The 13096-nt window shown below is 37.0% G+C and overlaps 5 protein-coding genes across 9 annotated transcripts in view; 3 read left to right on the plus strand and 2 right to left on the minus strand.

The window, feature by feature from the left end:
* The window catches only part of LOC106315307 (protein Asterix-like), a 2171-nt gene extending 1555 nt beyond the window's left edge, over positions 1-616 (minus strand). Inside the window, exons 1-2 of the mRNA XM_013753042.1 lie at positions 458-616; positions 70-174 (exon numbers count right to left, since the gene is read on the minus strand). Of these exons, the coding sequence (XP_013608496.1) occupies positions 70-174; positions 458-616 (264 nt within the window). The remainder of the gene's footprint in view (positions 1-69; positions 175-457) is intronic.
* A 185-nt stretch (positions 617-801) lies between these two features.
* On the plus strand, positions 802-2566 carry LOC106316661. 4 transcript variants are annotated; one of them, XM_013754539.1, is made up of 8 exons: positions 802-1059; positions 1153-1237; positions 1309-1350; positions 1435-1600; positions 1704-1756; positions 1843-2064; positions 2155-2201; positions 2294-2566. In XM_013754539.1, exons 1-8 carry the CDS (start codon positions 866-868, stop codon positions 2346-2348), a joined length of 864 nt encoding a protein of 287 aa, XP_013609993.1. In that variant the 5' UTR covers positions 802-865; the 3' UTR covers positions 2349-2566. The 4 variants fall into 4 exon arrangements, with proteins under 4 accessions (XP_013609993.1, XP_013609994.1, XP_013609996.1 ...); XM_013754540.1 differs by having other exon boundaries at positions 2297-2566; XM_013754542.1 differs by having other exon boundaries at positions 2155-2181; positions 2257-2566.
* A 495-nt stretch (positions 2567-3061) lies between these two features.
* Positions 3062-5896, plus strand: LOC106315746 (protein At-4/1-like). The gene is made up of 8 exons (XM_013753563.1): positions 3062-3143; positions 3729-3871; positions 3953-4012; positions 4104-4206; positions 4291-4891; positions 4975-5095; positions 5195-5362; positions 5484-5896. Exons 2-8 carry the CDS (start codon positions 3749-3751, stop codon positions 5541-5543), a joined length of 1236 nt encoding a protein of 411 aa, XP_013609017.1. The 5' UTR covers positions 3062-3143; positions 3729-3748; the 3' UTR covers positions 5544-5896.
* A 368-nt stretch (positions 5897-6264) lies between these two features.
* On the plus strand, positions 6265-8098 carry LOC106318847 (SNAP25 homologous protein SNAP33-like). 2 transcript variants are annotated; one of them, XM_013756992.1, is made up of 6 exons: positions 6265-6374; positions 6682-7180; positions 7254-7347; positions 7431-7561; positions 7663-7760; positions 7859-8098. In XM_013756992.1, the coding sequence occupies exons 2-6, from the start codon at positions 6695-6697 to the stop codon at positions 7956-7958; spliced, it is 909 nt and encodes a 302-aa protein (XP_013612446.1). In that variant the 5' UTR covers positions 6265-6374; positions 6682-6694; the 3' UTR covers positions 7959-8098. The 2 variants fall into 2 exon arrangements, with proteins under 2 accessions (XP_013612446.1, XP_013612447.1); XM_013756993.1 differs by having other exon boundaries at positions 6268-6374; positions 6645-7180.
* On the minus strand, positions 8029-12028 carry LOC106318846 (heparanase-like protein 1). Its single transcript, XM_013756991.1, has 10 exons — positions 11799-12028; positions 10709-10988; positions 10594-10630; positions 10331-10514; positions 9992-10140; positions 9525-9761; positions 9253-9442; positions 9033-9158; positions 8632-8731; positions 8029-8552 (listed from the first exon to the last, which is right to left on the minus strand). The coding sequence occupies exons 2-10, from the start codon at positions 10931-10933 to the stop codon at positions 8166-8168; spliced, it is 1635 nt and encodes a 544-aa protein (XP_013612445.1). The 5' UTR covers positions 10934-10988; positions 11799-12028; the 3' UTR covers positions 8029-8165.
* Positions 12029-13096: the final 1068 nt, after the last annotated feature.

Below are 13096 nucleotides of genomic sequence, written 5' to 3' on the forward strand. Positions count from 1 at the left end.
AAAAAAAAAAAAAAAAAAAGAAGCTATTGGCTCTTTAACTAATGAAATCTTAGCGAGTGAGATGGGAACATACATCATAGCCATGGATATTTGCTTCAAATCATTCTCCAAGTTCCTCATGTTGGCCAGAGACTGTGCACAGAATATAATCGCAAGCCACGAGCAGATCTTATACTGCAGACACAACAAGGAAAATGAGTGTGTTAGATTGACTAACAATATGCACAGTTTATCTCATTCATTGAACTGTGACCACCTCTCAAAGGAGATCTAATTGATTGATCTCTAGTTTATAATTGAATCTGCCAAATGGACGAACGAGCTACAGATTGCTATTTGTGAATCGTAGACTTAACCCTAATCAGACAACCTAGCCCACCAAATCTTAAGCATTAACCGGAACAAGAGTTTTCTACGATTCTACTAGATCAGATGAGATTTGAATGTATAGTTTTACCCTGAACATAACGCCAGAGACGCCGAGGATAACGGCGATGAATCCAGAGTAGTCAACCGGAAGATCCTCCGGCGCAACAGGCCGCGGAGTGTAAGGCTTCGCCGCCAAAGGTTGCCGTGGATCGTTCCCCGACGAAACGTTCCCATGACTGTGAGACATTCTCTTTCTCTCTCTCTAAAAATCTGATGGTAAAAATCTGATATCAGCACTAAAACGATTATCTCTTACCGCTGTTAATTTTAAACAATCTAGTTTAAAAAAAAAAAGCTTGAGTGAAATGACTATTGTACCCTCTTTAGTCTTTTTTCTACAATACAAAGGAAGCTCTCGCCGGCGTCGTTCAACTTCCGGCATCGTCCCGTCGTGCAGCTCAAGAAGCTCATTTCGTTTCCCCTTTTTCGGATTACGATGAGCATCTCACAGTTTCATCCGCCTGCTTCTCCATCACCAGCGTCGTCGATGAGGCTATGGAGACCAGCTGCTCAGCGGAATCTTAGGAACCAGTGGTTAAAAATGTCAGCTTGTCGGAAACAGTGGACCGCCGCTTGTTCTGTCGGAACGTCTCACGCTAATTCCCTCGTCGATTCGTATCTCTCCCAAACGTATGGAACCCTATGAATGATTTAACAATTAAAAAAATAAAGAAAGATTGATGCTTTACTACTTACTCACTTTTGTGTTTTCCATGGCGATAGGTTTGTGCCAATGATGAAATTTGGTGTGTTGAGTGACGTGTTTGATATCAAGAAGAAAGCTTTGAACAAGCTGTCTAAGCAACAGGTGCAAATTTTTCGAATTTTGAAACGTTTTTTATTACATTCTTACTAATCTCTCTGTCTTTATATGTTCAGAGTTCCTATCGAGACAAGCTTCTGTCATCGTACAAGGAAATGGTGAGTGTGTGTGTGTGTGCACATAATTCATCTTCTTGTGTGAAACATTTGGAATCGATCAACACATCTGTGGAAAAAATACAGGTAGCTGCTGTTGTTGAGATGGTGAATGTAAGTAGATCTCTGAGATGTTATATGAAGCCGAGTAGCGGGTCAATTGTACAGTTCTCTGGCTCTAAGGAAGACTCAAAGGATTCTGGAGACTGCGGTGGCATCCCTGTGTTTAGTTTTTGGGACATCTCTGCATTTGGTATAATCAAAATCATTAAACTTAATTACTTGATTACTTGATTCCTCTTTTTCTGTTTGTTGTCTCTAAAGTTTGTTACTTGCAATGTCTGATATGGTCACAGAGAAGATGGCTGAGGAGCTTGTGGAAATGTTCAAACGCGAAGTAATGCTCAAGGTAGTTAGTTGTATTCTCCTCCTAACACAATCTGTATATATCTTAGGCTCTAGATTAGCTTCTGATTATTTCTCACTATTTAACAGAGATTGCTCATGATGGAACTGGTTTCTTTAAGCTCTGAAGTTCCTCAACCTGTCAAGCTCAGTTGGGCAGATGAGCTTTACCAAGGGGAATTTGATGATCTATCCAAATGTTCGTTATATTCTACGGAAGTCTCTGAGCTAATTCTCCCCAGACTGAAAGAAGATAATCTCTGCATTTCTTCTGTATCACATACCAACCAGCCAACCGCTGACATGTTGCATGTATGTGGGATTATTTGATTCGACACTGAGAGAAACAATCTGTTAACATTATCTTATTATAGTTTTTTTTTTTTTTTTTTTGCTATACAGATGTACTTGATAACCTGGGCTGCAGAGGTGAACATTGACACCCATAGGTAAAAATATTTACAGTTTTACTATTGTCATTCCTGAGTTCCACTCTTCTTCTAGGCAAGAATGAACTTTTGACAAGTGGTGTGTTGCATAGGAGGGATGAGATATTAGCGATGGTGGGGGAAGAAATCAGACTCGCCTGCTTCTAAAGTTTGAAAACTATTCTTCACTACGGCTTCTGGTTAAGTTTCAGTGATTGATTCTACAAAGTAGTCAGTGACTTCAGAATCTTGGCTTCTTCTAAACAATGATTATTGACACTTGTTGATATGCTTTGTTTACTGTAAATTATAGGTCCTTAATTATCGGATTTGTGTTATGATCAATATTTCTTTTCTTTTACCAAGTATACAAATGGATTTTGATTTTCGTGTGATGATCAATTGATCATACATTAATGCTACATGTCTAGTATGTCTCGTCGGATTCGTGCGATGTCAAGTTTCGAAACTATAACACACTCAAATGTGAAACTATTAACATGTCTCAAATGTGCTTCTAATCCACTAAACTTGAGAGCTTATCGTGAAAACTATGTCAAAGTAGATGGCATCCAGAACTCTCTTTTGGAGACAGAAGGTTACACTAGAGTTGGTGTAGACTCGGACAATGACTTCGTGTGAAGTTCCAACTCTAGTGTAACCTTCTGTCTCCAAAAGAGATTTCTGGATGCCATCTACTTTGACTTAGTTCTCGTGTGAAGTTCCAAATTCTGAGGTAAAGTAGATGCATCCAGAACTCTCTTTTGGAGACAGAAGGTTACACTAGCTTTGACCCACTTGGCCTGACCCGACCCGACTCGAATTCGACCCGTTTGTCGTTTAAAACGAAGTCTCCCCAGCTATTACTTTACTTTTATCAACGTAAAGAGAAGAATAGTAATAATTTGATTCGCCGTTCCATTTCAAAAAATCGAAATTCGTCGTCGGAGCTATTTCATATAGGTAAACCTTTCGTTCGCTCGAATCTAACTATAGTCTCTCTGTATTCTCAATCTCGCTTATCCTCCTCCTCGTGTTCGCTTCAAGTAACCGATCCGATTCTGTGAAATATAGACTCTTTCTATGAACTATCATTCCTCGTTGTAATTGGATTTCTAGTCTGATAGACCTCGTAATCAGCAGTTTTTTTTTTATTGTAATCTAATTTGATTTGGGAGATGACTAACTAACATGTTAGAGCATGATTATTGTAAGTCTCTTAGGTTGGTTGGGTATCTTAGCCTAATATAAGATACGGTCCGTTAGCGTTTAACTAAAAAAAGCCTAATATAAGATACGGTCCGTTAGCGTTTAACTAAAAAAACTAAGAGACGCCTCTTAGATATCATAAGGGGGGATCTGTTAGTTTTTAACTAAAAAAAACTAAGAGATAAATATCATAAGAGGAGTCTCTTAGGTAAAAGCTAAGAGACCGTATCTTATATTACGCTAAGAGACCTGCAATAAACATGTTCTTAGATTCGTTTAAGCTGAGTTGTAAAATGAGAAATTGTTTCTATAGGCCTAATGGTATGTTGCCTTTGGCAGTGGTGAATTCTGTATTTTAGATGTCGAGTAGCTCGGGAAGTCTCTCAGGACGCAGTAGCTCGGCTTGTAGTTCCACAAGTGATTGCCAAAACAACTCCTTTGATGCTGAAGAGCTTCTGCAGATTGGTTCAAGACGCATGGAGGTTTAGCCCTCTTTTCCCTGCCTCTTTTATACCCATGTTGATTAAACAGTGAAGTTGAGTTTTGTTTTGTGAAAATGGCAGCTAAGGAAAGAAAAGGACATGCTGAGAGAATCGCAGCCTCATAGTATCGAACTTGTCAGAGTATATTCTTCTTCTTCTTCTTGCTTAATATTATGGGTTTTGTCATTTTAATTGGTTGAGTTCTCGGACGTTTATCTTCTCTTTACATCAGAGTTTGGAACTTCACACGAAGTCATTGTCCAAGTCTCGCTTAGAAGACAGAGCCAGAATTCAAACCATGGAGAAAGAGTTGTTGAGTTGCTATAAAGAGATTGGTAAGTCCCTATTTGAGCCAATCTGTTTACTCTTTGCTGAACTAGTAACTCTTAAATCTGTATTGTCGTTCTTTTGTCATGTAGATTACTTGCGAGATCAACTTATTTTTAGAAGCAAGGAATTGAGTTATCTCAATGAGCATGTGCACAATCTTGAATGCAAATTGGCTGAATCAAGGAACGTGGAAGAAGAAGTTGACTCTTTGAGAGAGGATCTGTGTATGTCTAAATCCGAGCATCTGTTGTTGTTGCAAGAGCTCGAGAGCAAAGAGACAGAGCTCCAGTGTTCGTCTCTTTCTGTAGAGAAACTAGAGGAGACCATCTCGTCCTTAACGTTGGAGTCCTTGTGTGAAATAGAAAGCATGAAGCTTGATATAACAGCGTTGGAGCAAGCACTCAGTGACGCAATGAAAATACAAGAAGAAAGCATCGAAGAAAAAGAATACCTGAAAAGGATAATCAAAGAGATCCAGTTTCAGTCTCAAAAGGCAGAAGAGAATGCCAAGTCCTTTGAGAAGCAGAACGAAGATCTCAGGGAGAGAATCGCCGCCTCTGAGAAGAGTATCAAAGAGTTTTTTCAAAGTGCTAAATCACGGTTTGAAAGTGAGAATGGTCAACAACACCTAAATGCAGAGTGCTTCCTCGCTGAACTGAGCCATGTATTGGTAGCGTCTAGTGAAGTTAGGTAAGTTCCAGCTTTGTAACTTGTTTATCACGACTAATTATTGAGTTATCCCCGTTTCTAACAAAGTTGGTTTTGTGTCTCAGGGAATGTTTCGATGCAATCATAAAGAAACTAGAACTTTCCCGGAACATAACTTTGATTGATAAAATGGAGGGCATGGGGCAACAGATACAGCTGCACGAAGATCTTGTGATGCGGCTGAAGGTACTTTTGAAATTCTATTTGCTATCTATTGCACCATTACACAACTCTAGTGAAACATGTCAATCTAACTAGTTTCGCTGTGATCTTTGGTATGTATAGGAGGACCTGAAACAGGAGAAACTGAAGGCGAAGGAAGAAGCTGAAGAACTTACGCAGGAAATGGCTGAACTAAGGTATAAGATGACATGTCTGCTCGAGGAAGAACGAAAACGCCGTGTGTGTATAGAACAAGCATCATTACAGAGAATTGCAGAACTAGAAGCTCAGGTACTACTTCATTTTAGATGCTTCCATTTATTTTTGTCAAGCATGCAAAAAAAAGAAGAAGAAAGATTCTCTTCTAAAACCTGAAGAATCTAACTGTTCTTTTTATCCTATGTTGTTGAAGATCAAGAGAGAGACAAACAAGCGCTCGTCCACTGATATGCTACCTCTTTCCGGGTTATGAAAATGCCATGAGCTTTGATGTAAAGTCAGCTATCTTCACATGTCTGAGTCTCGTCCATGGTTTTCCGCATAGCAACTGCTCTAGTATGCTTGGAAGGTGATTGAAAACCGGGATCTAAATCACACATCAAACCACAGGATGGTCAGGAGTCCAGAGACTTGAAATGGCTGGACCGCTGGAGAGACGAACAACATAGGTCTGAGTTAAATCATTTGATTACATGTGTGGAAGAATTTACTTTAGAGATTGTTTATTTTAGCACTTTTAGAGTACCATAATTTGCTTGGAACATAGAGAACAAAAGTGGGACGTACTCATCTTTGTTTATCGAACCACGAAGATGCTTCCTTCTTGATCGTGGGTACAAAACAAGTAGCATTAACGAACGCAGTCGTAGACTTAGCTAACAAATGATTAACAAATGTTTTATGTGGTTTTCATGGGTTTCTCAAAAAAAAAAATATATGTATTCTAAATATGTCCAATGAAGATATTCTAACAAAACTAAATTTAAAACAAAAAATATATATTCTAAATCTGTAATGCATAATTTTGGCAGTTATTTCCCTCCTAAGTAATAAATGAAATAATGTATATAAACCTTCCATAGATTACAAAAATCCTCTTTTTGATAGATATTTTTCTTTAAAATAAAAGCTAATCTTTTCTTTTTAACTATAGTTTAATATTTGACGTTTTTATATCCATCAATGGGACTTTGCTTACTTGCTTAAGTTTCTCAACAGTGTTTGTTTGGATTCAGAAATTTCAAACTCAAATTCTTTGGAACCACTCAGCCTTCTTCTTCTCTCTATCCGCTCGCTCATCCAGGTACGCCGCAAATTGCGATTTGCTTTCTTCCGCAATCTCCGAGTCTTCTCTTTTCGTTCGTTGCTCCTCCTCAGTTCTTGATCGTTATCGCTTTCCGGGAGAAATCTTAGGGTTTAGGGTTTGTCATATAATCATACGCTGGTTGCACTGTTAGGATGCAGAGAAGAAGTCACCAATTTTTTCTGCGATCTACTTTGATTGATTGATTGATAGCTATATAGAATTATGATCTGACGTTGATCAAGAGACATTTGTGTTTCGAATGTATAGACTTTTGGGTTCTTGCAACGAGAGAGTTTTTTTTCAGGGTTTGGATTACAATGTTTGGGTTGAAGAAGCCTCTTGAAAGACTTTCCAAGCATCATAAGCCTTCTTCTGCTTCTGCCTCCAAGTCGAATCCTTTTGATTCAGATGATGACAACAATAAAAAGCACACCTTGAAGCCATCCAACAAGATCTCCCCTCAGCCTTCTCTACCTACTACTAAGAAGAATCACAGCTTCAACCCTTTTGATGATGATGTTGTTGCTGACGATGAGGAGGAGGAGGTTGAGAAAAGATTGAAGCCTTCTTTCAAGAATCATTCCCGTGATTCGGGAGGTGTGGAGAACCAGACGGTTCAAGAACTCGAGAGCTACGCTGTGTACAAGTCCGAGGAGACCACCAAGACCGTGCAAGGGTGTTTGAAAGTAGCGCAGGGGATAAGATCAGATGCTACCAGGACTTTGGTCATGTTGAATGAGCAGGGAGAGAAAATCACGAGGACTCACCACAAGGCTGTTGACATCGACCATGATCTCAGTCGGGTAAAAAGAGATGAAATTGAGGTTTTTATTAAACCATGAGAAACTTATTGTATGTTTTGTGTTTTGGCTTCAGGGTGAGAAACTTCTTGGAAGCCTCGGAGGCATTTTCTCAAGGACCTGGAAGCCTAAAAAGACTCGGTCTATAACCGGTCCTGTTATAACTAGAGGTTTGCCTCTTCTTAAGAAATGAATCTCTTTTGCTTTGTTACTTCACCTAACTCCTTCACGTTTTTGTTCTTCTTCTGAGAAGGTGAATCCCCCAAGAGAAGAGTTAACCCCTTGGAGACTAGAGAGAAGCTGGGGTTGAACCATCTACCCAAACCACATTCAAGAACTCATGAACCTCTCCCTGAATCAGCTGGTGCTTATCAGAAAATAGAGGTGTGGATTGTCTCTTCCTTCTTCCCATTCTGTGATTTCAAATGTTCTGTTTTTGCTTGCCAGTATATTTTAGAATCATGGTGTGTCTGCTGTGTTAACAGATGGAGAAAGCAAAGCAGGACGATGGGCTTGCAGATCTAAGTGATCTACTCGACGAACTCAAGAACATGGCTATTGATATGGGAACTGAAATCGAAAGGTTCTCTTTCATATCTCTCAACTCTCTCTATATATACATACATTTCCTCTATGAGTATTCGTCGATGAAACTGGTTTATATAAATGATAAACCCACAGGCAAAACAATGGACTTGATCATCTTCAAGACGATGTCGACGAGCTTAACTTCAGAGTTAAACAATCTAACCAACGAGCTCGCCGTTTACTCCGCAAGTAAAACCAGCCACAAGAACCTTGTCAGCTTCTCTATTCTATGGACTTGTTGCTTTTATTCATGAATCTTATTCTGATCTTAATAAAGTTTGAGACATTTGATTCCAAAAGCTGCATGAAGTTTATTTTAGATACAATTACCAGAAGAATTACATCTTTTTATGAAAACAATTCCACTTAACAAAGAAAGAGAGAACGCCACATTTTAACATCAAGAACAAGCAGAAGCATCAAAACTAGGCAACACAATGAACGACATGGACAATGACGAGACACAAACCGGAGAGTTCACTCCACGGATAACCGGTTCAAGGTTCGGGATATCTCCGGTTTCTGTCGGTTTCAACGGTTTGCCATTCAAGACCATTGTCTTGCTCCTCAACTCACCGTTCTCTGGTGTTAGATGATACTCTTCTCTGTTTAGATAACCATCTGAAGCTTTGTTTCCAATCCAAGAAAAAGGTTTCTTCAAAGTATCCAACAATGACTTCTTCTTTGGCTTTGATTCCACGTTCAAAGCCATGTTCACACCATTGCTGACACTAACCGTGAAATCTGATTGGTTGCTTAGATTGATTAGAAGCAACGTTACACCCTCCTAAAACAGAGAACAAAACAAACAAAGCTTTTCTTTAAAGAAGTTTCTAGCTAGAGGATGAATGAGATGAGTAACTCACTCTTCCTTTTGAACAATGAGCGTAAACCCGTAGCTGAGGTGGTCCATCTGTCTGAACCGCAAGAACCACTTTGCCCATTAAACGATGCCATAGAAGTGCACTGTCATTACCAACAGAAAATTCAGTTAACAACTTCAAAGATCAGTGCAAGAGTTCTTGGTAAAAATTACATATACAACAAAAGAAACAAGACAAATTTGTGGATTTGTAATACATTATTGACCAATTTAACAGATTTAAACCAATTTAGATCGATTTATACTAATTTAGATCGATTTACACCATTTTAACCAATTTAAAATGGTTTAAAATCGACTTGAGTTGAATAAATAAGATTTTAAAAAAATCGTTTTGGCTATGACCAATACAGCCTATACCGATTTTCAGAACATTGCTCTTACCTATAGTAATCTGGATTTGGTACAAACGTTCCCTTTTCGAGCAAACCGTAAAACCCTCCAACCAAAGTCTGTCTGCAGTACACTTTAGTGTTGTGTTTTGACGACATTCCTAGCTGATCTAGATACCTTAAAAGAATAAGACCAAAAGGAGGTTTCTATTAGATCAAGAAGGAGAAGCCTCTGATTATTTAAAATATTTTTGTTGGTGTTAAGTTTTTACCAGAAGCTGTCTATGAATGTATCAGAGACACGACGTCCACCACTATTGTAAGCCCCACCAGACTCGCCAACCCAAGGAGAAGCCCATGGTCCGTGTTCTTGGATCGTTTTATTCACGTTCTTGAATGTTTCGGCTACTCTGCTTAAGTAACTCGGATCTAGTATCTTCTTTACCAACTGAGGATCATTCCCTGCAACACTCAAACAGAGAAGGCATCAAGTTACTGAGAGAAAGAGAGAGTGATGGTTTTGATTTGATTTACGAAACCAGACCTGAACCAAGATTGTATATATGATGAGTCACCACGTCGACAACATCTTGACCAGAGATCTCAAGAAGTTTGGTGTACCACTGTTGTTCATAGAATCCTCCAGGAGCGACAAGCGAAGGCTTGGTTAACTTAGAGTCTTTATACATTTTGTCGATTATATCTCTAAGTACAATCACGTCTTTCCCGTAAAGCTCTGCGCTCACACTCGCACCTACTCCGGTTCCACTCAGCTCGTTTCCTTAAACCAAGAACAAGAAATGTCAGAACAGTGGAGCTAGAGATGATGACTTTGTAAGTATCAGTGTTCCAAAAATCAGTCTACACAGCAAATCAGACAAACAAAATTAAAAAAAAAAATCAGTCTAGACGTTCAAAAAATTGGTGTAATCAATAATCTCATATAAAACGCATAACTACCGATTTCTTGAATATTGGTAAAAACATGTGAAATATTACAAATAGTGTTACCAAATTCCCAAGAATCTATAGCGTAGCCGTTTGAGACTGTGTAGTTGATGAAATCTTGAGTGTTAACATGATTCCACGCCCCGCCCCATGCATTCCCACGTAGCTTGTGTCTCCCATGCAAAGCGTTTAAACCAAACGTCACTATAGCTCTGTAAGATAACAAGAAGAAGAAAAATGAATTAACTCAAGACACTTCTTTACAGAGGAATCTACCAGAAAGGACCTGACCATTGTGTCAGAGATCCCCAGTTTGTTAGGACGAAACTAATATTACATGGTATCCCCCAGGACCTCCTGGTAATCAAGAAAATAAAAATGAAGAAGAATAGTGAGGCTTACCCTGATTTGGTTAGGAAACTGTGGAGCTCGTCCCATCGTTTCATATGCAAGCATCCTTTAGAGAATCCGAACAAGCCGCTGCTCATTTTTCTAAATGGATGGCATGGAGTTTGGAGATTTCCTACGTCGTATATCACTTGATCTTGCAGCGAACCGCCGATTCTTATCCTCAATGGCTTAAAGGCTTAAAAATATACAAAAAAAAACTCTACAAGTTTCAGACATCAAGAACATAGGCAATGGTACGAAAGCTTTATATCTACCTTGAATAGCTTTAGTGAGAAGGGGACGAGATAAGTCCTGAAAGAAAACATTTAAAAGATTAAACATGTTAATCACAAGACTAATCCTTTTCTCTAGTTTTTTTATTATTATTACCATGTTGATAACTGAAGAGTAACCCCAAGGACAGTTGTCATAGTTGCACTTGTCATGTGGCCACCAGTCCAATGTGGCACAGACAAAGTTCTCATCGGTCTCAGCGATTCGATTAGCTCCTTGGATAACGATCGATGCACGTTTCATGTCTCGAGCCATTGTTCTCTCTGGAACTTGAAGTAGACAACCCAAGAGGAGGAGAAAGATGCAAACTTTGAAGCCCATTGTTTTTGTTTTCTTGAGCTTCAATCTCCAAAGCTTTCAGTTTTTGCTGTTAAATCTAAAACATTAAACAAAACAGAGTGTTGACAACAACAACGAAAATAAAAACAGAGAGCTAAAACGTCTGCAAAATTGTCAGAACAAGCAAGTGATTACAGATGGAGAAAGAGACAGAGGCTTGCATGTGATATGGAAAAGGAATAAACACCTTTTCTTCTGGATTTTAGGTTCTACGAACTAGGGAGTTAAATGTAATTAACCCATTGAAGAAGAATTTTTCTTTTAAGAAAAAAAAAGAACTTTTACTTTTGCTGACAAACATCAAGAGGAAGGAAAAGCTAATATCTATACAATTACCAGAACAAGAAAGTGATTTACAGAGACAAGAGTTGCGTGTGAAAAGGATTCTATAGCGTAACAAAAACAAGTAACTTCAAATGCAATAAGGTTGACCCCTTAATTATGTATATTAATGAACGAAATTAATGTTTTTCAACGACACATGGTCATAATTAAGCAGTTACATGAGTCTATGGTAATTAAAAAAGGAAAGCAAACGTCTATTGAATTTTACGGATTATAATTGCTTCGAATTGGTTAATAACTTAAAAAGGAAATTAAGAAACCAAAGAAAATAATAAACTAAAAAATGGAAAGGAGTCAAAGAGTTTGCGGTCACTCGATGATGATAAGCAGACGATTCAAATTCTCAAGTAATTATAATAAAATCTCTAAAGAATTCTTAATAAATATATACCAACCCAGAAACATTTGGGAGAAGGATCTGAAATCTTAGAAATGATATATCAGGGATCATAACAGATTGAGAAAAAAGAATGAAAAAAAAAAGAAAGAAAAATGAACTGACCTTAGAATCCAGCTTCAATGGAGAAGAAACTCAGTCTCAACTCTGAAGGGGAAAACGCCTGAGACTTATTTGATATATAGTTGAATATGATGTTGTGATAGTTCTGTCTTGATGACACTTTGGATCAAAATCTGGGGTGATGTACAAAAGGGTTAGGTGATCTTTGCAATCTGTCGGCTTCTCTCTATTTTTCACTTGCTCGAGATTATGTTCTTTTTCTATTTTTTTGTATTTATTTATTTATTTGTTTTTATATAATATTCTTGGTTGGTGCAACTTGATGAATCAAACCTTCTCTTGAAACCTGAGCTTTCTACCACTTTTATTCGTTAATTCCCCTTATTATTTGTTAATAATTGGTCTTGTTAACGGAAAACAGTTCAAAGCATTACTTTGAAAACAAGTAAAACCGAAATTGGTGGAGAAAATAATAATAATACTAAATCAAAGTTCTTCTTTAGCTGCTACACATATAAGTATTCTTTTCTTTTCTAGCTTTGCTTTTCCCTTTTTTTTTACCTCTGAAGTTTAGACTAATTACACAAGATATTTATATTGCATTTATCAAAATGATTATAGTATCACACTTGAGCACATCTAGATTTGTATCTAGACTATCTATTTATTTATTTAAATACTCTTCAAATAAATTAAACAATCATCCATAAAAGTCACTTTACAAAATACTTTAGATTTTTCTAAGCACAAGTTGTACAGACAATAATATCTAGAGAATAATGCAAACATGTTAAATCTGAAAAGAATATTTTCTCTCTGCTTACATGATGTTTATGAAATCCAGATTATATATAATAAAGATATTTAAAAATAAATAGCACCATTAAATATAAGAACTGCATGCAAGGAGATCTTCTAAACAATGATACTAAATTTAATGTTGAGATTATACCAAATTTGATATTTTTATGTTATATTGTTTTGGTGATCTCGAATAATATCCTCAAGTTTTATACCAAAAATAATTTTATGCATTATTTAGTTTTTAAAATTTTAATAATTTTAATATTTAATTATTTGTAATTAGTAACTAATTATTTTTACCACACATAAATACTATGTTTGTTAATTTTTTGTAGTTTTATCATTTATAATTTTTTTTACAATAGGATGTAAATCATAATACTCAATTAATTGAAATAATTTTTTTAATTATGTACAAAAAGAGTTAAAGAATATAAATAATACAATATATTTATGTTTAGTTATAAATTTAAACTAAATAACAATAATAATTAAATTATATTTCCTCCGTTTTTTTAATATAAAATATTTTGCTT

This window comes from Brassica oleracea, chromosome C9, assembly GCF_000695525.1.
Source record: "Brassica oleracea var. oleracea cultivar TO1000 chromosome C9, BOL, whole genome shotgun sequence".
NCBI classification, from domain to species: domain Eukaryota; kingdom Viridiplantae; phylum Streptophyta; class Magnoliopsida; order Brassicales; family Brassicaceae; genus Brassica; species Brassica oleracea.